This window comes from Onychostoma macrolepis, chromosome 06, assembly GCF_012432095.1.
Source record: "Onychostoma macrolepis isolate SWU-2019 chromosome 06, ASM1243209v1, whole genome shotgun sequence".
In the NCBI taxonomy this organism is placed as follows: Eukaryota; Metazoa; Chordata; class Actinopteri; order Cypriniformes; family Cyprinidae; genus Onychostoma; species Onychostoma macrolepis.
The window spans coordinates 30,934,787-30,959,994 of NC_081160.1; the positions used below are offsets into that span (position 1 = coordinate 30,934,787).

The 25,208-nt window shown below is 38.0% G+C and overlaps 3 protein-coding genes across 4 annotated transcripts; 2 read left to right on the forward strand and 1 right to left on the reverse strand.

The window, feature by feature from the left end:
- Positions 1–1,383: 1,383 nt before the first annotated feature.
- On the reverse strand, positions 1,384–12,856 carry LOC131543029 (nuclear factor of activated T-cells, cytoplasmic 2). Its single transcript, XM_058780218.1, has 10 exons — positions 12,552–12,856; positions 11,136–12,006; positions 10,192–10,360; positions 9,392–9,594; positions 8,640–8,812; positions 8,114–8,254; positions 5,952–6,007; positions 5,736–5,868; positions 4,682–5,206; positions 1,384–1,717 (listed from the first exon to the last, which is right to left on the reverse strand). Exons 1-10 carry the CDS (start codon positions 12,646–12,648, stop codon positions 1,671–1,673), a joined length of 2,415 nt encoding a protein of 804 aa, XP_058636201.1. The 5' UTR covers positions 12,649–12,856; the 3' UTR covers positions 1,384–1,670.
- Positions 12,857–14,672: 1,816 nt separating this feature from the next.
- LOC131542827 (E3 ubiquitin-protein ligase RNF182) lies at positions 14,673–23,936 on the forward strand. The gene is made up of 2 exons (XM_058779836.1): positions 14,673–14,966; positions 20,194–23,936. The coding sequence occupies exon 2, from the start codon at positions 20,909–20,911 to the stop codon at positions 21,650–21,652; it is 744 nt and encodes a 247-aa protein (XP_058635819.1). The 5' UTR covers positions 14,673–14,966; positions 20,194–20,908; the 3' UTR covers positions 21,653–23,936.
- Positions 23,499–25,190, forward strand: zgc:109913 (regulator of G-protein signaling 9-binding protein). 2 transcript variants are annotated; one of them, XM_058779837.1, is made up of 3 exons: positions 23,499–23,629; positions 24,029–24,252; positions 24,418–25,190. In XM_058779837.1, exons 2-3 carry the CDS (start codon positions 24,051–24,053, stop codon positions 24,951–24,953), a joined length of 738 nt encoding a protein of 245 aa, XP_058635820.1. In that variant the 5' UTR covers positions 23,499–23,629; positions 24,029–24,050; the 3' UTR covers positions 24,954–25,190. The 2 variants fall into 2 exon arrangements, with proteins under 2 accessions (XP_058635820.1, XP_058635821.1); XM_058779838.1 differs by having other exon boundaries at positions 23,518–23,629; positions 24,024–24,252.
- The last annotated feature ends 18 nt before the right edge of the window (positions 25,191–25,208 follow it).

Below are 25,208 nucleotides of genomic sequence, written 5' to 3' on the forward strand. Positions count from 1 at the left end.
TTCAAACATTATTTTATCGCTTTAAATGGACTGTTTGTTGATTTTAGTGTTTCAGGCAACATGATGCTCACTATATATAATACATATAAAAGTAAAATCTAGTTGTAATAAGTAAATTATATTATAAAACCTCTTATATGACAAATAATTGTCAGTCAACAAGCTCATTGAACACTTTATTAAAAAAGGTCATGATGTTGCTTGCTACTTAAAGGAGTGAGTGGATAAAAAAAAAGTATGATGTATCACTGTGAGGTTTGAATTTGATATTCTTAAACATTTGAAAATTTAACCTTGAGCTAGCTTGAGAACTCTTAACATGAATATTTTTGTGATTCCTGTAATTTGAGTACTTTAAAATGCAAAATATTGTTCATACAATTTATATAAACTGTATGAACAACTATTTTGCATTTTTAATGTTGCATAGGGCAATGCTATGTCAGAAAATAATTTATTGGCTTTCATGGTAGCTACGATATTTTAAGCATCCACTTGCTAATCATGCTAGAGACCTGCTGGTAACTTGCTAATCATGCTAAGAACATGCTAGTAACATACTAATCATGCTAGAATCATGCTAGCAACATGCTAGTAACTTGCTAATTATGCTTGAAACGTGCAAACATAATACTAGTAAGTTGCTAATCATGCTAGTAACATGATAATCATGCTAGAGACCTGCTGGTAACTTGCTGAACATGCTAGTAACATGCTAATCATGTTAGTAACTTGCTAATCATGCTAGAATAATGCTAGTAACTTCCTAATCATGTTAAAACATGCTAGTAACAACTTAGCAAGTACCCTAGCAACCGCATAGCAACACCTAAGCAACCACCCCGGATACCTTAGCCACCGCCTACCAACACCTTAGCAACCAACCCAGGTACCATAGCAACCACCCCAGATACCTTAGCAACCGCATAGCATCACCCTAACAACCACCCTGGTTACCATAGCAACCACCCTGGGTACCATAGCAACACCCTAGCAACCACCCCAAGTACCCTATCAACTGCATAGCAACTCCTTAGTAACCACCCCAAGGACCCTAGCAACCGCATAGCAACAACCCCAGGTAAACTAGAAACACCCTAGCAACCACCCCAGGTACCCCAGCGATCTGTTTTTCTGTGTCTGTTCTTCTGATAGACTGTATTGCCTATAAAACATTCAACCTTTAATCTTTAAAACTATTTTACGTATTTCAAACTGAAAACCTTCAAACTTCAAGCTTTTACAAACCTTCTGGCTAGGCTTTTTCCAAGTTTGTATCCAAACTTTACTATCTAGTTAGTATTATTATCTGACAGACTGCCAAAACCATTTTGGTTTGTTTCTACTCAAGTTTTAACTTATTACTTATTAAAACAACACCAGACACTTTAAAACATTTTATTTGAAATGCACATCGATAAATATGTCTTGCAAGGTCAAATTTTGATCAAAACATGATTTGAGAAAATAGGCATTATATATTTATATATATAAACAACAGTAAAGCACGCTAATATTACATCTAACATGATCTTACTGGTCAAATTTTTGTGTACAAATCATGGATATGAAAAACCAGCAATTTAACTAGATATCAATGCCAAGATGTCTTCATCTGTGATGATGCTGTATCTTGAGAGAGGATGACGAGTTCTCTTCCACGACTGACATCAGAGATTATTTTTATGAACAAGGTCCTTTCTTATAACAGCATTCACTGCAAGCAAAAATAAAAACAAAATCATTAGTGCTGTTTACAGTCTTGGAGTCTTTCAATCAGAACAGAAAGTCATAAATTCACAGTCATGGCATTAAATGTTGCAAAAAGATCTTTGTCAGCATTTTTGTTTTCCAATACAAATATCTAAAGCCCTTAAATTAAAATACATTTATTTGAGATGCAAAATGAAGATGTGAAATTGAAATGACCCATTGGCAGATATTTGTCCTTGTTTAAACCATAAACTCACTTTATTTTGATCAACTTCACAGAAAACAAGAATTCATTTTGCTGCTCAAGTAAATGCATCTTAATTTAAGAATCTTTAGACATTTTCAGTGGAAAACAAAAATAGGTAAGAAGAACAGCACAGCACTTTTTTGCAGTGTGATATAAAAAAGGCACAGTTGGTTTGGAGCAAAGCTATTCAAGCCTTATTTGTATTTTTTGGTAAAAAAAAAAAAAAAAAAAAAGTAATGGAGATTGGTTGTAAATTGTATTTTCAAACTTTTGCTTTATTTTTTTTGCTAATACAACTCATTGTGTTCCCTAGACATTTAGAGAACATTCTGATGCATTGCGTCTCCTTCAGTTTATTTCTGTACATTTACTATACCTGGTCTTAAATTTACTTTCATAACACCTACAGAAGCTGTGTTTGCTGAAGTGTGCATTACTATAACTATTGCTCAGCATTAATGACATAATCAAATCAAAAGGCTAAGTATTAAACTTCTGTTCCAGACATGAATACGTGCTGCTACTTTACTAAGTGATCAGATGCGCCATTTTCACCTGCTCTACCATAAAAGTTACTAACAAGACTTTTAAGGCGTAATCTATGCATCATCCTCAGACGAGCTGAAATGCGCTCAGTCACTGCAGTCTGCGCCACAATCACACGCTGCAATACACTGACTGTCCGCTAGCTGGCAGCACAGAGTCTGACGCACGCGACCCGCTCATGCTTGATTTGGTTGAGCTTCCTGTTGTTCTGTTGAGATAAGTTAGTGGGCTAAAAATGGAAAGTTTTCCGTCTAAAATTAGATGAGGGGACACGAGGGGTAGCGTTTACAGGTATAATCAGCCTGAAATAGAAGCTGAGGCGGGGGTGTGATTCTTTGTAATGCCCACGCAGCCACCGCAAATAAAAACACATTTACATATGTGGTGTAATATTATTAAAATATGGCTCACTCATGATATCAACTACACCAGGCTTTGCGTAAATGAAGAACACGTTTAGTTTATTTAGCGACTGAATGCTTTCCTGAGAGATCGATGGTGTGTCCTGTTTGTCCCTGTGTGTTTTAGGTCTGTTAGAGCTCAATATTTAACAGGCTCTGGCAGAACTGAAGCACTGACCCATATAGAGCCGCCTGATAAGAGCGGCATACATTAAACACACGCAACCTCAAATCAACTAATCATGTTAGGATTTAGTTCATATTAACTGGTAAATATATAATAATTCAATGAAAATCAAAACTAAAAATTAAATGCAGTTCTTAAAATTATAGTGTCTAAAATATACATTTTCCCCATATACACTTGTATGAATTTATAAACTAAAAATCATATCAACTAAAATATTGATGACAAAAAAATTAATTGTAATTTACTTTTTGTTTTTGGGAAGAAAACAACAGATAAGTAGGTCTATAACTAAAAAAAAAAACACCTAAAACTAAAAACTCACCAGGATTGGCACTGTTATACTTGATTATTTAATAAAAATAAAAAAAATGTTGAAATTGTGCAGGCTGATGCTTCAACAAAAGCATATAACATTGTTTAACAACCTTGTTGCTCACAGTAAGTCTGTTTTTAACAGTTTATAAGTTATCGTAAACAATCAATTTCCATATAGAGAAACTGAATTTTTACTTCAGGAACCCAACAAATTTATTTGCATGACATCTACATGGCCATACTGTGAATATAGTTAAAGCTAAATGGTATGACACACAGTAGGATTTTTTTGAAAGGAAAAAAAAAAAAAAAAAGAATCGGGGAAAATTAATAAATTATGATGCTTTTACTGCCATTCTGTGAATAATATGTAATGGGTGGGCAATATACTGGTAGACATTTGTCAACTGGTAGAGATTTTGGACTATCATCGCTGTTACAACTAATCGGTAAAACTTCTCGTATGCACACGTTTTTAAGCATTGCAGTTTAAAACAAGTGATTTTAAGCCGTTGAAGCGCAATCAGCAGCAAAAGAGAACTCATTTCACTATATGCACGTGCTGTCTGAGATACTGTTTCTGAGTGCTGTTAGAGAAGCACGTGCACATGTAGATCACGGGAGAATTGAACCAAGCTATTTTTGCCACATTATAGGGCTTGTATGTATACACTTGTATATCCCATCAAAATGCCAATCTTTGCAAATATCCTCGTTAACACAATAAGTTAGGTCTTAAGTGAAAGCAAACAGCTGAGAAAGAAAACACACGTGTAACAGTATATTGGATCCGGGCAGCTCTTAAAGTGACAGCAGTCTAATATTCGTGCTGTCTGTACTGTTTACTTGTCTTCAGTGAGTTTGAGTTTTTTTTTTTTGTTTGTTTGTTTTTGTTTTTTTTATTTAGACTAGTATTAGTATTTTGTGATATTGGCACTGGTGACAAGAATTTTGAAATTTCTATGGTATCAAAAATTTTGATATCATAAAAAGACCTTATTTTAAGCAAAAAGAACTATATTGTGATATATATCGTTACCGTGAAATTAAATGTCTCATATTGTGATATAAGATTTTGGTCATATCGCCCACCTCTACATGTAATCCATAAAAATGTAACTGTTATCTGATTAAGAGCATTTTAAAATGTAATATAATCTATTTACAAGTACATTTTTGGAATCTGATTAAACCAGATTACACGTAATCAGTTACTACCCAGCACCGTTAAGCACAACAGTATATATACTTAATGATAAGAGCACAAACCATCATCCAGATAGGCCTGATCCAGGTTCTCCTGCTTGATGGTGACTCTCACAGGACTGATGTTTCTCTGGTGCTGCACCGGCAGGTATGTCTGCTGATGGCTGCGGGCCGGAGGGGATCTCCCTGTGGTTGGGGATGCCCTTGAGCCGTACGCCTTCTGATAGGCCGCAGCGGAGCAGAACTCTGAGACATCGAGGGTGGGAAACAGAGAGGAGGCCGTTTGGAAGCTGTCTCCCGCTATGGTGTGCTGGTAGGTGTTGGGCACAAATGTAGACACAGAGGTTGCGTGAGCCGGGGAGCTGGTGAAAACTCCTGGCACCGTGTGATCCAGCGGGTAGCGCATGGGTGCGTGCTGTGGGGCAGCAGGGTACATGCAGTGAGCTCGCTGGTACGATGGGCCACTCGGCATCATGTAACCGTCTGCGAGATGGCAAGAGGGAGGAGAGATGCCCATAATGGGACGCCCAGTACAGTCTAACTGTGTGTATTGGTATTCTTCAACCGGCTCTGCTTTTATCTGTGGCACTAGAGACAGAGAGGAAACATTTGGAATCAGTTTTAAAACAAAAGACGAGGGTATTTGTTCATAAAGTGAAGTAGTTCTTAAAAGAAGCAGTTATAGTGCCTAAAAATGTTGTGCAATTAATCGCATGTGATTGTCATTCGCATCTCATCAGTAAATCCGGTTCTGTGATTAGTAGTAAATCTTTCACGTGCTTTCAGATGCAGCGGCATTTAATACACAGATTTACTACTAATCACAGAACCGGCTTTACTGACGAGATGCGAATGACAATCGCATGCGATTAATTGCATAGCCCTACTAAAAATATACATTTGACCTTAGTAAACTCATTTAAATTTGTAAACTTGTCATTTGTTAATTACTATATGTTTTTTTTTTGAATAAAAAAAGAGATAAGAAGGTCTATAACCAAATAAATAAAATATAATAAAAACAAAACTTGCTATGGTGTTGCAAATCTGAATAATTTAGATCATTTTAAAAGAAAAACGCAAGTGTATTTGTTTATAAAGAGACTGAAGGATTCACCTGAGAGGGGCGTGTAGGTGAAGTTTTGAGGCTGGCTGCATCTCTTCTTCCCATTCAGCACGTGAAATTTGACTTTGACTGGGTGGTAGATGTTGTGGTCTCGATATGGAGGGATTTCCAAAAACAGCAGGTTCTGATTGGAAACACAACTTACATTTAACAGCTTTATTCAAGGCTATGTATTACTTTGCTCTCCAAATAGTCTGAAGTACTTACAGACGTGCACTTGTCTCTGTAAACTTTCGCCTCAGCCTCCCATAACTGTAAGTCAACTAAAACAAAGAAACAGTCATTTGAATGCTGAAAAAAAAAAAAACTATAAACAATTTTTCGAACATTATATGATCTAGTATATTCTTTATGAATAATAGCATATTAGAATCAGCATTTTAGAATGATTTCTGAAGGATCATATGACACTGAAGACTGGAGTAATGATGCTGAAAATTCAGATTTGATCACAGGAATAAATTACATTTTACAATATATTCAAATAGAAAACTGTTATTTTATAAATTGCAATAATATTTCACCATATTGCTGTATTAAAAAAAATAAATAAAAAAAATTCAGCCTTAGCGAGAGACTTCTATCAAAATCATTAAAAAAAAAAATCCTACTGACCCCAATCTTTTGAAGGGTAGTGTACTTTTTTTAAACTTAGAAGTTAATTTACATCCACTCACAAACACACGCCCATGTGCATTCTCACTATTTAATGTTGGAAGCCACAACAAATATCGGGTCTGTGACTTCTACATGAGCAACAGAGAGAAAGTTTCATGCATAGTGGATGAAACTCCCACTCTCCTGCTGTGTTACTGCTGCTCTGCAACCCTCACTTTGAGTACAGGAAAGGAAAGAGTCTCTGTGCTTGTAGATGCTATCTGTGCAGAGCATAACCACATCCTCTCGCACCGCACTGCACACCTAAATGGAAAGTGCAGCTAAAACTTTGCTTGCGTCAGAAAGTGTAGGCTGTCTTTATAGGATGTCAGTGTGAGTCATGGCTGATATATGCCATTGTCCTCAAGTTCTGTGACACTGAGATTTCACTTGATCTCTGCTGGACGCTGCCATTCCAAATATTCTTGATGTTTTGGACGATTTCCAGTGCTCCAACAATTTAATAATTTCATTTAATCCTTAAATGGTTTTGCATTTGTCAGTTTAATTTATTTTAATTTCTAACTTTGTCCATTTCATTTTCACGCATCTACTTCCACATGTATTTTAATGTTTATGTACATATGCTGTGTGCTGTAAAGCAAACATTGATTTTAAATCAGTTAAGTTTAACTTATGTTGTTTTTAATCATCTTACTCTCTTTATGTAGACTCATTATTAAACACTCATTAGTATAACATCATTAAAGGCATGCATAATAATTATAAAATAATGCGTAAATTATTAAAGTAGTAAAGTAGTTTTTGATTTAGAGTTTAGCATTTTAACATGCAATTAGAAATGACAACTCTCTAAAAGTATTTAATATCAACTACCAATAAACATAGGTGTTTGGAATAGAATTAATGTCTTAACGTTATGTATAGTGCGTAGGTGTTGGTTCTGACGTCTTTAAACACTGACAGACAAACGGGCGGCTATGTAGATGTGTATGTGTGTGTGTTTATGCAAGCTTTGCAAGGCTTATCTTTTTTTTCACTCTTGTGTTGTTGCAAAGGTTGGCCAAACCATACTGCAGTCTACCATGCAACCCAGAGCCTCATGGCTCCAGCCTGGACCACCATTTTTCAGCATATGCAAAGCATATCAATACAACTTTAAACAAATCATATGCTAATTTTCTCCACAGATGGCTGATAGTGCCTGGAGAAGTCAAATATTAAAAGAGTTATATATCGATGGTTGGAGCTGTTAACACGCTGCAGCATAAAATCAGAAGGTGAAGATCTACTTTCACCTTTTGTCAGCTTTTTTGAGAGTTATTCACCCATGTAAAGTGAGATTAACATCTCTCTAACTGAACTGAACTGGCTGCTAAATTTACACCTCAACCGATTAGTTTTCACTGAAACTGTAACCCTAACATTGAAGGTTGTGTGTCTTTCAGCCTAGTAGTCAGTCACATCAGAGATACAGAGTGACTCCAAAAAGGATTTGGATACTTTGCAATAGTCAAAATGTTATAGCATCAAATTATAAAATATAAAATCAACTGTCTTTTATTTTAGTTTATCATCTGACACAATTACATTCAGACATTTTTAAGTGTGTCCAAATAATTTTTGGAGCCACTGATGACCTCTTTGCTCTCTAGACACCCACGTTAGCCACTGAAATACACATTGGTTTACCATTACACTTATAATCAAAACAAGTGCGATCAAGCCTCTCTCTGCAGAGTTTTACTCACCATGTGTTTTCTCAAAGAAGATGACTTTGGACTCTGATGTGAAGTTCTGGCCCCTAAGGATCATCTGCGGTCCACCCAGAACAGAACAGTGGTTCAAGTCATAATGATCTACCGTTGGCTGCTCATGAGCAGACCTTTGAGCTGTAACAAAACCCATGGCATTCATGCATTTAATAATGAAAATAGGATATTTGACCATTCTGATATCATCAACATCATGACTGTGCCTGATTGGCCAAATAATAAGTGCACATTCTGCATGGTGCCAATTACAAAACCTACAGATTTTTGAGTACATGTTAAATATATAATATTAAATATTAAAACAAATGTAAAACATAAATAAAAAAAAAATTAAATATAAAAAAAAATATATAAAATTATAATAATATAAAATAATATAAATTATAATGGGTTGGCCACTTGTCAATTCTGTATAAAAAATAAGATTTTATAAATGCAAAATACATGCATTAAAATGTATGGTTAAAATAGTGAGTCTTAAATGAAAAGTTTTAATGCATACAGCATTCAATAGTCTGCGAAGCCACTTGAAGAGAGATCCACTGGCCACTGGGTTGAGGAACGTGGATGCGGAAGACCAATCTCACTCGTGTGTTTTTCCGCCCCACATCCGTCTCTCCTTTCTTCAGCTCAATGTCGGCATTTCTCAGTTTCAGGATACCAGCGCAGTCAACTCTAAAAATGTGAACGAACATTTAGCAGGCAAATCATTGGTTCTTTTATCACTTCCTGTTGCTGTTTTTAACAATTCTGGGCTTCTTTTTTATATTCTAAGAATGGAAATGATCAACTACCTATTTAAATAAGATAATTTTTTACAGAATATTTCTCCAGGTTTATTATTGAAAGTCAGTTTCAGGCACATACACTAAAATCTACAAAACCAATCAAGAATGATGCTATCCAATAGCAGGTAATGTTTTTACATTATATGGGGTAAGTTGTCACAAAGAAAACTTGCCATAGTAAATGCATGTTATAAGCTATTTAATGGCTTCATCTATATTTTAACAATTATATAATATAAGAAATATAAAAGCTACTGTTTTTGCCAAGAAGAAATTATAAATAATAAATTAGTTTGGAAGATAAAATTCACACAAATTATAAAAATTTACAAGAGTATAGAACTAGGCATTTAAAACCACTGTTGGATTTGTGCAATTGTATATTTGACTCAAAAGCTATTGAGATAACTTCTCCCATGTGACAACTTGCCCCAGTAGTCTTTATGTGATATCGTTATCTTCTTACACAGCTCTCATGTTCTCCTTGGGTTCCAGTGGCACCTCTAGGATCTTGGTTCCGTTCAGCAATCGTTCCTGACTGTTGGTGGAGACGGTCTTTCCGGTGATGCGGTGGACCTGGTAGAAAGCGTGAGGTCTGAGGTTCCTGTCGTCAGCCGTGCCAATGAAGACCTGTAGAACCAGCGGCTCGGTCCCGGTGTACCCTCGCAACTGAGACAGTTCGTAAACCACAATTTATATCTGCACATGCTTCACAGTATGCCAACAATCAAAGGATGAACTAGCGTTTGAAGATAAACTACTGTATAAATAAAAATATGTCTCAATGCTCAGTGTCTTTGGTGATTTTTAGTGAATGTCATTTATCTTCATTTTCAACAGATACGATACTGATACTCTGTGTGAGATATGCATACTAGCTGAGTGAAAGGTTTAGTCAGTGTAGATGATATGACATTGTCTCAGCGATAGCAACGACAAAAACACGGATCCTCATTTCCCTAAATGTGGACACAGCACTTCGCGCCGTAACAGGGAAATAATGTCACCACAATCATTGCATTATCTCTCTCTCTCTATCTCCCCCTTGTTTCTGTTATCATCCTCTTCACTGACAGCCGTCTCAGTTTCGCCGACACACTTTCAATCGTTCTCACAAACGTTCTTGCACATTTTGACACGCAGCAATTCTCGAAAATTGTTATATTCGCTCCCCACGCATCCTCACAAAACCAAACAAAACCAACCTTTCCGCCCTCCCACGGCTTTGACTTTTCTTCTAAATACACAGCGTTGTCCTCGATTTACCTGAACGACAGGATGGCCTCCAGTAGATGCTTTGACGGCCCCTCGGCTGCCTTCTGTCTCATAGTGGGCCCGGTGGTGTTGTCTGGGTTGAACCTCTATCCTGAGCTCAAACTGCTCAGTGCTGCTGGGAAGAGGCCATTCCAGCGCAGGCAAGGCAGCCACTGGCATACTAAGAGATGAGATACTGTTTAGTCACAATAACCATCACAGATCACTTAATAATAAGCAGCTTCTGGGAATAAAAATGCATAGGGGCCACGATTAGAGGTGCAAACGTTTTAATGTCACGCATAAAGATAATCACTCTGAAAATCTGGTGTTTTTATCACTCAAAGCTTGCTCTTTCATAGCTCTGGACACTTTATGTAAGCATCAATTCTGTCTCAGATGTTTCTCCTAAACTGAATTAGAAGAAATAAAAATAGACATGTTGAGAAACTAGCCGAGTACAAAGCTATGCAAAGGGCAGCTTAGATAAATTAATATTGGGAGAATTTGATAGTAAATGTTTAAGTTCATAGAGATTGTTCACTTTTGATATCTTGATACTACAATTTGAGACATTTTTGAGATTCTAGAAGAGACCTTGAGGCCTTTGACAGGAAAAATTGAATCACTGTCAGGAGAAATAAATATATTATGGTGCTGGCTATAATTAGTTGCTTGTGTTTTTCCTCATTTGTACACACTTAAAACTAAAGGTTCCAACATAGGGGTTAAAAGAACCATTTTTTTTTTCTTAGTATAAAGAAAAACTAAATCTAAAGAACCTTTTTCTACTGTAACAAACCTTTTGTGCAATTGAATGTTTTCAGGTATATTATAGGTTCTTAACCATTGTTGCCAATAAAGAAGTGAGTGTAAGTGGATAAAGGCTGTTAAACGAACAAATGTAAGACTGTTGCTTTGTCACTGGACTGATAAATTGATCGATTATATCATACCTACAAACCCCTGCGAGAGCCTGACTGGACCAGTTGGCAGGCATGAAATAGCACGGATCCACAGTGAATTCTTTTTTCACTTCCGACATAGGTGGGAACATGCCCACATGGCTTTCCGTGTAGACTGAATACTCTAGATTAGGTCGGACAATCTTAGTAGGGATTGGTTTAGTCAAGCTGTGGCTGAGGCTGTTCATGGTATCCTCCAAGTTTGCCAGTGGATAGAACTCAGCAGGCTCGTCCCGGCCAAAACGGGGGCTTTGAGATCTCTGGGTCTCGTACTCGGCGTAAGTGCGCTTACCCTGCGGAGAGACCGAGCGAGAACGTGGAGAGGTGGGACGGCGGTCCAGGACGGTGTCTTCTGTGATGCTGGTGCGAGGGGACGTGTTGGGAGAACCAGAAGCTTGGATGGCCTGCATCATCGGGCAAAGGACGGCTTCGGTCAATCCGGCTAGAGTTCCTTCACCAACACCGGGAGAGATGCAGGGGGAGTATGTTCCAGGAGAACAGCCATCTGAATGCCAGCTAGTAGACGAGGTGCTACTAGCCGGACTGAGGCACTGGCTCTCCCTGTAAGGGATGTCAAGCATGGGCCGACTTATGTTCACAGGGTTGGTGTGGACATGGTCATGCTGGTACAGGTCAGGGCAGGTGATCTCAATTCTCGGGCCGTTGCCTTGGAGCGCTCCAGGGTGACTGGCAAACATGGAGGGGTGTCTATAATCAGATTGCCCGTAGGTGAGAAGGTCATCGGTGGGGAGATGGTGGGAAAGCTGGCACGCAGACTCCTCATTGTACAGAGACGGTTCTTGATGAGCGACTGGGGAAGTTTGATTGGTACCGTGGCTGGAGAGGATGCCAGCGTCATCAACTAAAAACAAATGGGAAAACACATTAACAACTTTTAGCTGTGTATATTACTATTATAATCAAACCGGATGTTTATAACAAAAATTCTGAACGTTTCCTGTAAATAAGTAGGCTCCAATACTAGAGAACTAAACAGTTAGCTGCAGTGAAAGTTTCCACTACATCTTTGGTTTCACACAATGTGTGTAACCTACTTTTAAACCCAAGCAACCTATCTTCAACCCCAACTCTCCAAAGCAAATTAGTACAAAATAGAAGTAATAATGGTAATACAATACAAATAAAATATTAATATAATTTAATTCTTTGAATTATCTTGGAGTAGCATGCACATATCATAGTACATAGTAATAATGCAGTACCATAGTATTATAAAGTATCATTACTGTATCATACTTCTCTTTTTGTGCGGAAATTAATACTTTGACAATTATTTGTTTTGTATGCAATTAAAAACATGGCCAATTATAGAGGACAGGAAAAAAACACTTGTTATGGCAGGAAAGAATGTCAAAAGTTTTAAAATTATGATTAACTAACACTAACCTTGGTCATCTGGAGGTAAGTCAGGTTGGTTGTACAGAAAAAGTAATGGAAAGTCCAGTTCTTCTTGACCGTCGATGTTTTCGTATAAATTACTCATTGGACAAGTTTTCAAGACAACGTTCCCACAGTAAAAGTGATTTAAAAAGTCAAAAAGAAATGAAAAAGTTTAACTAATCGATCCCGGAGTAGTTTTCTCCGAAATAAAAACGGTTATCGATAGTTAGTTTAGTTTCTAAGGCAACGGGACGAAGTGTCAGTCAGTCGCGCGCTCTACTAATGATTCGATTGCGTGTGAGAGCGCGAGAGATGCTGCGCAGCTTCCTGTTTGAAAAGAAACTCCCTCACAAACCTCTGCGTGTGAAACTAAGAATACAATAAACGTGTGCACGATTGTTTTGTGAGAAAGTTACAGAAAATGGTTCCCAGTGCTGCAGAACCCGCAAATAAGTGGGATTCGTGTAAAATAGGTTATTTTTAAGACGTGGAGCAGGTCACTACTCGTAACAAACACCCACAGTCTGACATCTCACGACTTCAAACAACAACAACAACAATAAAAGTGCTAAAACTTCGTATATTCACATCTTAATAACATAGACTATATATTGAATGCGTATGAAATTCATAAGTAAAGCAAAACATATTTTAACTTGAGGTTTATGTGTTATTGTGCTGCTTGTTTACAGTACCGTTTGAATGAGGTTTAAGTTTTAAATGCAGTCTTTTATGGGAAATTGTAATAAATCTATTATGCCATTTTTCAGACTCTTAAAGGCGCCGAGGATATTTTTAGAATGACAGGTGCAAATGATGCGAGTCTCTTTGTTTTTACAGTGATTCCTGCCGTTTACACCTGTCTAAACTCATGTCACCTTATAAGGGTCGATGTTCCTTGGCAACAACAATGGCGCCATCTGCTGGACTGACCTTTGAAAGCGTTTCTTTAATCAAAATGAGTACTTGACATGACATTTCAAGCAGTGACAGCAGTGTGACAGACTACACTGCATCGAAAACACATCCCACTACACCGCATTAAAAATACACTAGCTTGCTCTATTCTTTTTCTATTCTGTCTGTTTTCTTTTTATTTATTATATAATTTTTTAAAAACTTGCTACATGTACTGTATTAAGCTAACTGAGACTTGTTATAGCACTTGCATATCATTGATCTTTTGTTGATTTTGATTGTTTCCATTGTCCTCATTTGTAAGTCGCTTTGGATAAAAGCATCTGCTAAATGACTAAATACACACACACACACACACACACACACATACATATATATACACACACATATATGTATGTATGTATTTCAAACATAAATAAATAAACAAATAACAAATAAATGGCAATTAAATAGTATGTTCTAACCTCCAGAAATCTTTGTTTCAATTACAAATGAACCTATTAAATAATGTGCAATTGTGCAAATCGACATTTGTATGCAGAATATACTAAACCGTAAATAAATAAATTGAATGCATTTTAACTGTGGGTTCCTTTTACTTCAGATCTTTATATTTAGTTTACATTATTTATTTTATTTCCTGTTTTATTTAATGTTACACCCCTTGCATGCACAGCATTTACAGGTCGCAGCAATATTACTTTTTTCTGTATTATTTTCTTGCATCACTTACATGCCACCATCTTTCTCCTTTTTATTTCACAGCTGCATGCTTTGAGGGTCATTGTCAGTGCTGTTAGCCTATCAATATGCTTTTATGACAGGTTGTTAATCTAGTTGTTTTTGCTGTGTCATCCGCCATGTTAACTGATTAAATAAGGTAATTTCACAGTGTTACTGTCAGGGGTGTTACTGGCTCTCAAGTGTAACATCACTGACAAAAGAGCATTCTAGACTTTAATAAAAACTCATCTGTTTCTTAAAATACACTGTTACTCATTATGACCTTGTATAAAACGACAAAAAATACTAATCAGTTAATAGGCACAGATTTAATATGCGTTTGATGAGTTTATGTTTTTCTGTGTGGGGGGGGGGGTTTGATTTGACAATGTCAAAATTATCCTTGCGTGTCTGAAAAACAACCGAATCAACGTCAATGGAGCCTGTCTATCATCATCGTTTTCGCCGAACAGTGCTCACGTGCGTCCGGTAAGAGAAAGTCAAACGCGTTAGTTTGGTGGACGCCGGTCGGAGCTCGCGCTGGCTCCTGTTGCCACAGCAACCACTGAGGAGAAATCCGTGCAGCTTCTGATGCTGTAGCATTACCGCAATGAGGGGGATGTAGCAGTTGTGGTCGGACAGATGGGACCTCAAGATTGACTGTGACTCACCACAAAGCGACGAGAAAAGGAAAATGTGGCGATAATAGTCGATTGTTATATTGGACTGGAAGGACGAGGCTGGAAATGACTGTTTTCGAGCCGCAATCAAGACCTGAGGGTGAGTGTCATTGGCGATAACTGCGGATTATAAACGTTTACAGTTTATGATATAAACCTTGAGTCTTGTCATTAGATTATTAATTTGCATCAAATGTTTATACGCATTTTCAACGCATAAACAACGCTTCAGCGCAACGCATTCGATGGACATATAACCAGGACGTCGCGGAACGCGACTTTTTCCAAAGGCAAACATGTGAGGCAAATTAGTTTGAATAATTAATAAGATTTATCCAAGCTGTCATTTAAATACTAAAACGGCTAATGAACTAGAAAAGCGACGGCGCGACGTAAAATCGTCAAATAACAAACATCATAATGCTAGCCGCGACAGATTTCGTTATTTATGCGATTAGCCACAACTTGTTTTTGTTTAATGCAAAAACTAGAATCGTGTTATAATATCAGTACATTTGTTGTTCTTCTGTTGCTCTAATAAAATCCACCCGAATCGATGAATGTAAAAAAAAAATACCTGTTGGATCTAAACCAGCGATGGACATTAAAAATAGCAGCTAGTGAATATTTTTTTGTAGCTAAATGATGCAAAATAGTGATTGCTGAGACTGTTGATTGTTGAAATACTTAAATATAGCCTTATATGAAACGTATCTATAGGCTAATGGTTTTTATAAACGGCTCATGTAATTAAAAGGTAATTAATTTGTATAGGTGTTCCTATCTTTTATCGTTTGCCAACTGGCTCCATGACGAATGCATTGCACATCTTTCATAACTCTCAATATTTTAACTGATGGATGTGAAAATTAGTCAGTCTCTTTCTGAGAATGAGTCTGCATATAAAAATGGTTAATAAATATAAGCCTATTTATTTTATTACAGTATGCACAAATCAGTTTTCAAGAGCTGTTTGAATGATTTGAAGAGTTATTTTATTGAGCACATGATATCTAGCAGTATCAGACTCCTCACTAATGAACTGTGAATACAGTCCTTGAGAGAACTGAGAGAGAGAGAGAGAGTCTTAGCATCTTATATAATGTCTTATGTGGAGGATGAATTGTAATTACCTCACTAAAAAAGCCTCTTGAACGCCATCATTAATAGAGTCTGCCACTTTAAAGAGTCAGATGCAAGACACAAACATATTATTAAAACGATAATGTGTGTTTAAAAGCATCAGAATTGCACAAAAGGATCCAATTCTAGCTTTCATGAAAAACACGCAAGAGTCTTCTAAAGATGGACAGATTCTAAGCAGTGTTTTGCACCGCAAATACTTATTTATGGAGACTGTTCAGCCTTGGCAATGTTCCCGATTGCAAAATGGCATGTCTTGGCAAAACCCAGCGGTCACTTGAGGATGGGTTGATCATTGAGGACTTTTAGTGACATTACAAAATATCGCTCTTCCAAATCTGGGCTCACTTATAGCTGTACCCCTTCTTCCAGGACTCAGACAGGGTCACTGTAAACTAGGCCACTGGTTACCTGTACGGGTTGGTCTGTTTCATATCTGCGCTTCAATGAATAGAATACTTGCATGTGAAATCTTCACTGAGCTGTCACACTAAATCAAGAACAACAACTACAAAAAACAAGCACTTGTTTTTTACTGCATGGCCAGAAGTGACAGAAAATAAGGCTCTGCTCGAAAATTAAACTGGTTTTAAAAGAGACCTCACAAGTTATTTGTATCAATAATGAAAAACCAAATGGATAAATTTGCAGATTTGTCTCTGGTTGCACACTATTGTTTTTAAAAGCTTTTTTTAGCATATTGAACTGCATGCATCTGTAATGCTTCTATAGCAGTTTATCTTCATCACTTTCCTTGTTTTGCTGGAGTCTGATATCCTTCCGTTCAGTTGTCAAGACAAAGGTACATTTAGTGCTGATGTCCGGACGGCTCCGCTGGGTGCGATGAGTTACTGTCAGTTCCGGCAGAAATTAAATTACTGGTCAAAATGAATTGATAGGAGATTTATTTACCTGTATTGTGCATTCGGTCTCTTTAATTTTGCACAGAAATCAATTGTAGGTGCATTGCTTACTGACAATACACCTCATTCCTGTCAAGATGTTGAACTAGGTGCCAAAATTACTATCTTAATACACATCTCAGAGCTTGTTTTGAAGTTCACATTATTAAAAAAATGCTTTGTTGTCATAATCATATGAAACAACTTTTTGGCTAACATCACACGCCCAGCTGCCATTACTGTTGTACATAATGTAGCCTTTCTAGAATCTTGCCAGTAGTTAACAGTAATTTACTGAAACAATAGCAACTAACAATAAATATGAAGAATTGTTACTAGTGATATATGAAGAGACGCTCTTGAGGATGAACTTGACCTTTCGCTTCCACGTCCCAGTCAGAAGCCTACTCCAATGTGTGCCGGTGGCATTTCAAAAGAGTTCCTAATGGATGAGTTAGGTTAAGTTAGTACATTTTTAACTAACTGAATAAGAGTTATACTTGGAAATACATAACATTACAGAAATACAATAGGTTGTAAATGCTGTTTGGGTTGTAATTCTGCTAGTGGTAAAGAATATTGTTGTTTTTTTGTGTGATTTTATGATTTTCTTCATTCTGTCAGTTTTAAAAGGAGATCTGTTCCTTCCTGCAGAATTTAGTTTCAGTCCTGATACACAACTGTAATTCTCAAGCATCAATTACACAACTAATGTGCATTTTGCGCCATTAGTGCAAAAAAAGCTTCCTGTCTAGGAACTGAAAAAGAAACATGACACATCTGCTTTATTCCAACTAAAATCATTTGAACACACACCACATCATAACAATGCAAAGAACATCCCAGGAGAACTCTGCTAGGCATGAGGGTGGTCCGTTATCTAAAAGTTATTGCACTTTATTTTAATGCATCTAAAAGGAAACAGATGGGCGTAGTTATTTCTGTTTATTGTTTTTAAAACGGGCTTTATCGGCATATCTAACTGAACTCAGTCATCATGTGGTTTGTAAACATCAGTTGTTAGCCTGGAACCACCAGTTTGACTTAAATGACTGATCAGTGACGATTAACATCTAGGGTCTAAATTCAGAGCATCATTAGTAGTATTCCTTTTTTTAACCCATTTAAACTTAACACAGAGTTATTATATATCCTAGAGAGCGTGATTAATTTAACAAGCTAAAAATAAAGGTATATATTTTCAAACTGAAAATAAGAAGCATTTCAGAAGGCCTGCATGCTCCTCAAAAGGCTGACGTAAACATTGGAGCGGGCAGGTGAACTGGTATTATTTATGTAACCCACAGCACCAGGACACAGATGGTGTTTTTCTGTGAACGCCCCTTGCATCTTTATTTCCGCTTCGCACACAAACACGTAGCCTACACACAGACGCAATCGTCTCCTGCGGTTACTGGCACTACATGTCACCCAAGCAAGAAGATGACAAACACCAACTGACACTTTTCATTATCACTTTTCAAATTAAATTATCTTAGAAACAGGACACTTTAGATATCCTGAACGGACAATGATTTAAGTAAATAGAAATTGATTTTTCATTACAGAGCTCAGTATTGAGAGTTTTCAAGTGTATCTTCGTTTTGCCTAAAAATAAATAAATAAATACAAATTAAGAAATTACACAATTACAAGACAATTTTAAGACCAGTATGATTTTTTGCATTGAGGTTTTCATAACAATTAAGCACATTTTTCTCCATATTTCTCATTACTTAAATGAGTAATGAGGATTTTTTTTTATTTTAGTTTTAATTCCCATTATTCTTAATGCTCGTTTTAATTACTGTAAGGTAATTCATTCATTAATTAACTACTATAAGGTCTCCCCCTCACATATAAGAATAAAGACAATTGTCCTAAAAATGTATTTATTTTTCTTCATGTTTCTAACAGGTTTCGTAAGGCATGGTCCATAAATAGAAGTATGAACTAATTTAGGAAGATGCATATGTTTGCTATTCTAGGCTACACATGCTCAATTTTCTTGCCAATGTTTTTTAAAGGCAACATGATGATAAATTCAGATCCAGCCCCGGAATTTCAGCGTCAAACAAATTGCATTTAAAAATAGCACATTCTTCATCTGAATAATGATCTTTATTTACAAGCTACTGAAAACTGCAACCATGTCTGCAGCCAAGTATAATGCAGTTAATATATTCCACTGCAACTGCATTGATTACTCAGCTAAATGTAGATGCGCCCTTAGCATGCATTGACTCGCTGCCGTTTTAATGGCAAATAAATCCTGTATGACGGTTGCGTTCTTTTAACCTTCGCTCCTCTTGCTTCATCTTGGATGTCAGGTTTGACCCACTGGCTTTTATTCAACAGTCTCTGCTGCCATTTACATGACCGAGCTGAGGAACCCTTAGAGACAAGCTGCCATACAATGTCAAAGTCATAATTTCAGCGCATCACTGCGTCCTCGACTGTTGGACACGAGTGTGTGTGTGTGTGTGACAGTCCTTATCACAGTCATCAAGGTTGGGGTGGGGGGGGGGGTTGTATCCTCTAGCGCCGCACGCATGCTATTTATAGACCGGCTTCAAATTCGAACAACCTGCGCTTTGAGACATGGAAAGAGAGAGGAGGAAAAACAATGAAATGTTTCGTAGTGGGAATTTAAATTTGCATGTTTGCCGCTCTCTTGTTAACATCCACTTGCATCACTTGTTTGCCTCTCTGTCAGATCGGAGTGAGTCACGTCCACAGGGAATCAAGAAATACAGGAGCTAATTACATTTGTAATCAACTTACGCCTACGTTGGCCTTCGCTTGAATGGCTTGCCACGCCTATGGATAGTTCATATGAGGATCTCCTTTAGCCACTATTTTAGCAAAGCAGTCAATGAAACATTTCATTTTTGCCATATACAAAGATGTAACCAAATATTGGGGATAAAAGTTTAGGAATTTGTCATTACAAAGTCAACAACTAGCCACTAACTTTAATATTGGGAGGAACAACTAGAACTGTTTTTGGCCAGCGGTGTGCATGCTTTCTATCACACACGCCCACCCCTATGTTTACATCTATACACCTGATAGGAAGGGCTTGATGAATGCAAAGGGTTTTTAGCACTGCTGGCTCAATGACACTAGAAAGGTTTTACTCACACAAGGTAAGTACAGATATCAAGCTATTCCCTCTTGCGTTCTTCAGATCTGCTGCAAAGTGGTAACATTTCGCATTTACGCAAACAATTACATTCTTATCTACATAACACATCTGTCTCTTCTCTCATTTTTTTGCAGAGTGAACAAAGTGCTTGGAGGGACAATGTGAGCATTCAGAGTTGAAGGTCATAAACAAGTGTAGCCATTACTGGAAGAAAATATCTGGCAGTATTCAGGATGATTCTGCTGACTTTATCTGAATCTGCGATTATTCCACCTCATTCTAGAATCAGCTATGGATAACAAGGCAAAAACATGCTCTGTGTCCAGACATTGATTTCAAAGGAACTGGCAGATGCTTGTTATGGAATATTTTTGGACCTCTCTGATGTCAACTAACTTGATTTCTTTATTGCCTCTTTGGTTTTGTCTTTCTTTAAACCATTCTGGAAAAACCCAAGTAAGTTCTTTAATTGAGTTCCGACAGTGAATGGAGATCCGCATTTAGCATGCAATCAGTTTCTGTATTCTTGTGTTTTAGTGTAATCTGCTTGTCATAAATACATCAGGGTGTCTTATCATGGACATATGTACAACGTTAATCTTTCCATCAGGACTCAAATTTGCTTTTGTGGACTTTTAATCAGCATTGTATGCTGCAAGCTCTTGAAAAGATGAATTTAAGCAATCCTTGTTGGTGAAAAACAAACGCAAAGCAGAAAAACAAGGGCTACCAAGGACGTTGCTCAGGTGCTGCTCCTATAGCGTACTAAAATTTGCTTAATTTGAACATTTGCACCTGCTTTCTGGCTCTTCCGCTCCTATCGGCTGTGGCCACACTCCATCTCTCAGGATGAGCCAGAAGTCCGACTCAGAGACTGAGAGCTCCCAGGCACCGGTGATTTATACGGTGGAGGAACTGGAGTGCAAGATCTGCTACAATCGCTTTGACACCCGAGCCCGCAAGCCCAAGGTGTTGAGCTGCTTGCACCGGGTCTGTGCCAAATGTCTAAAGAAGATGGTGGAGCTGGACTCGTCTCCGAGCATCATCAGCTGCCCCTTCTGTCGCCACGAGACTCACGTACCTGACGAGGAGATCTGGTTGCTTCAAGATGACAGCAACATTCTGGCTATTCTGACTTACCAGGACCGGGCGCGTAAGAGCGGCACCACACCCAGCGGTGAGGTCCTTTTGACTCCCAACAGCCTAAGCGGAGGCGAGCAGGCCCACAGCTCCTCCGACTGCCTCGTCATCACAATCATGGAAGTCCCTGGAGAGTCGCAGTCTTCGGACACTATGAGCATGTTGAACATGGTGCGCTTGTATCGGCCGGCCAGCCTGGACTCCTTGCCTTGCCACCTTCCTGTGCAGAAGTGTCGGGCTTGGACGTCTCGTTCGGTTCCTCGCTTTCTAATGGGTTTCCTCTGCCTGGTCTACTTTAGCTCGCTGCCACTGGGGATCTACTTGCTGATGATCCAGCAGCTCACGATGGGAGTGATCTTGGTCAGCCTGGTGCCCTCCACCCTGGTCCTTTGCGTGTTCTACGGCTTCTGCCAATGTCTGTGCCACGAGATCATGGAGGCGATTGCCACATAACACCACACAGTCGGTCCTCGGGCTGATCTCTGGACTAGCAAGACCTGTAAAATAACAAAAGCCAAATGACTGATGCATATCTACTAATCCCAGACACCGCATTTTTTTCCGTTGCACCAGATTATACCAGCATCTACCAGTGAACTCCTTGTAACTCACCTCACATTGTATGCAGGGCTTACTGTACTTGACTTTAGCAGTTAAAGCTTGATTACCAATGCAAGCTGGAGGTATTGATTTTGGACTGCATCAGATCGCTGTGGTTTTGTATCGTCTCTAGCTCACCCAATGGGTCTTCAACAACTGTGATATAAATGACACGCAACAGAGAATGAAGACCTTCCACACTTCAATATGGAAACCACAGGATGTGTTCAACAATACTAGATGAATTTGTTTGTTTTCTGTTATCTTCTGAATATCTGTGGTATAATTTCAATCATTGTCTCAATGTTCTCGTTGAAGTTCCTAGTTGCCTTTGTAAGGCATGTCAATGGCCAAGCTGTAATGTATATGTAAAATAAGTGAATTTGTGTTTGTCATTGCTATGAGAATGAACAAATACTTTAAAGCCACCTGTTAGATATTCAATAAAGATTCTTCCATATCTAACAGAACTCTAGATTACACTTACCATACTTGAACACTGTTTTGAGTATCCACCTTTTTCCTACGTCCCATGACGCGTTGCGCAAATTATGGAAGTAACTTCCGTTTACACTGTAAACAATCAGCAAAAAGGTTTGCTCTATGAACACAATAAGCATTAAGCAAAAACTGGGTACAATGAGGTGACATTATTTTACTCATCCTTCAACCATCGATCATTAAAAGTGTAAAAATTAAAACATTTATTAAATAAATTTAAAATTTAAGTGTAAAAGCATTAACAAGTTACTTTCAACATACCATGAATAACTCCTAAAGTTCCTCATATCCGCAGCAATATTATGGACGTGTTAAATATCATTATAGTAATATATGTCTATATTTCGTAACAATTACATTTTACAGCATCTGTGAGAAAACAAACCTGGACAGACACACGAGGATTTGGGGAGAAAAATGAATGATTCTTAATGCAGTCAAAATAACGGATAAGGATTGTTTGTAGTGCAATCTTGTGATTTTAAATGATTTGGAAGTACCTCCCATAATTTAAATGCAGTAGGCTCCTTAGGAAAAAGGTGGATAGTTCTGAAAAAGGACAACGACAAAAGTATACATTGGATTTTCATTGCAATTGGCATCCTAAAATGTAATAATCATACTTAATATAAAAGGAATACTCTCCATCATAACAATTTTAAGTGTGTGAAGCTGATTATAATTATGACTGAGGAATTATGGCAGTGCCTATTACAGCTTTGCTGTTTTGCTAACTGAATGAGCTAATATTACTGGTGTCGCTCAGGAGATTTGACCCATGGGAGCATACGTGTTGCATCAAGCGACACACAGCTTTCAAACAAGCCCAAGTAACCACAAGGGAGTCAATAAAGGATCCCCGTCTGTTCCTCCACAATACCATACTACTCTCCCTGTGGACAATTAACTTCACATAAACCACTGTGCATAGCACACACATTATTACACACACACTCCCACAAGCACACATATATACAGACAACCGCTCATAGAAATTCATTATGCATGGATCTCTTGATCACAAACCTTGTCCTCCCAACACTGCATGTGTTTCTGAGAAAGAAAGAACTTTGATATAATGATCTACAGTGCAAGGTATTCTGGGAGCATGGACTGCAAGGTTTGGGCCTAATTTTAACAAGTGTCCCTGAAGACCGGCCTCTATAAAAGCTTTGGAAAAAAAGAACATAGGTGAGCATACAAATACAAGGAGGTTGGCAGAAGTGTCTCCAACGGATGTAATCACGCTGAGAAGCAGGACTGTCAAAACAACTCGCAAGTTTCCGAAGGCTATGAAATAAAACGGATTTCTTTGAAGCTCAGTTACCAGTAAGTGGCTACTTTTCTTTTACAAAAATGTTAGCATACAAATGGAAATGGGTGTAGCCTTTAAATTGAACATTGTCACATCAAATTATATCAGAAATAAGGCAAAATAAAATGTGTTTCAAAGCGGTGCAACCGTTCTTAAAAGAGAACTTTAATAAACCAGGCTAATGAAGAAGGCAAATAATTTCTGTGTTTAAGGAAAATAAATGTTATGGTCCATTTGTTTTAATTGGGATTAGATGGGAAAAAAAGGTCAACTACACGATTTACAAATTTCACAGCATCTAGTTAAGGCCAAATCTACGCCATATATCATTTAAAATATTTTAGTTCAGAATAGGCCAGACCAATTCTGATATTGAGACCAACACTAACTCTTAAATATTCTGTGAAGTTTAGGTCGTTCACCACATGAGTGGTAATGAATCGCTGGAGGCAGTCAGTGGTGGAGATCCAAACCAGAAAGAGGCAGGTGAATGAATGCGAGCGGGCACAGGCCGCCCTGAGCAAAGTGACAGCCTGCTTCCAGCAAATGGCCACCTCCTTGGGGAGCAACATGGATGGGAGCTTCCTTAGAGAGGAGCTGGAGGAAACCAGGGCAGTAGCTCATAAAATATGCTCAGGTAAGACTGGACAAGTAGAAACCGAAGACAAGCAGGAAACAGTTTGGTGATGCTAGTGGTGCAGAAATTTTACATTGCCCTTTCAATATTTTTCTGCACTGCAAAAACTAACGGCTGGCCATATTCAATTACGCCACATTCAAACTTGATCGACTCATGTTTCAGGGCTTCACCGGAGGCTGCTAAGTCTGCTGATAGAAATGGAGCAAGGACAAGAGGACAAAGAACAGGTTGAACGACTTTGGGTGATCTTCTTGTCCAGCTTGGAAAACTTCCAGCAGGACCTAAAGAAGGTTAGAGTCTTGCGAGAAATATTCCCTCTGACCCAGCGCAAAGATCGACGAGCCCTCATCAACGCAGGTTATGCAGGTGGAACGTCAGAAGTAGCAGCTCGGGCAGCCATGGTGCAAACACCATGGTTATCATTAGAGGAGACTGCAAGCCCAGACCTAAAGAACCACATAGTGGAGGTTGATGTTCTGCTTGAAGAAATGCTTCAAAGAGTTAATGTTCCACTGTGGTCTGTTGAACCCACACAAGAAGCCTGGGTAGAAGGCGTTTCAACCCAAGATGGTGGGCAAGAAGAGGACGAAAGCTTGGAGGACATCATGGAAGTGGAGGTGGTGTCTCAAAATAATACATCAGGCTGTTGCAATCACCACAACTGCAAAGTAGGCTGTCTACTATGTCTGCTTAGCTAGTTTCTGGAACTGGCTTAAACAGAAGTTTTGAAATTGAGACATGCATTCTGCAATAACTTTTTTCAATACACATAAGTTGCAGTTGTTGACCATTATACTCTGTAAACCTTTAAATTCAATACAGAAGATTTTATGATCATATATGATCAGTTGTGCGCTACAAAGTCTTTAAATTCTATATCTCAAAAATGCTAATAATAAAAATTTTGTAATGTTCTGGTTGTACTTCCCCTCCGTTTACTCCAATAATTAGGG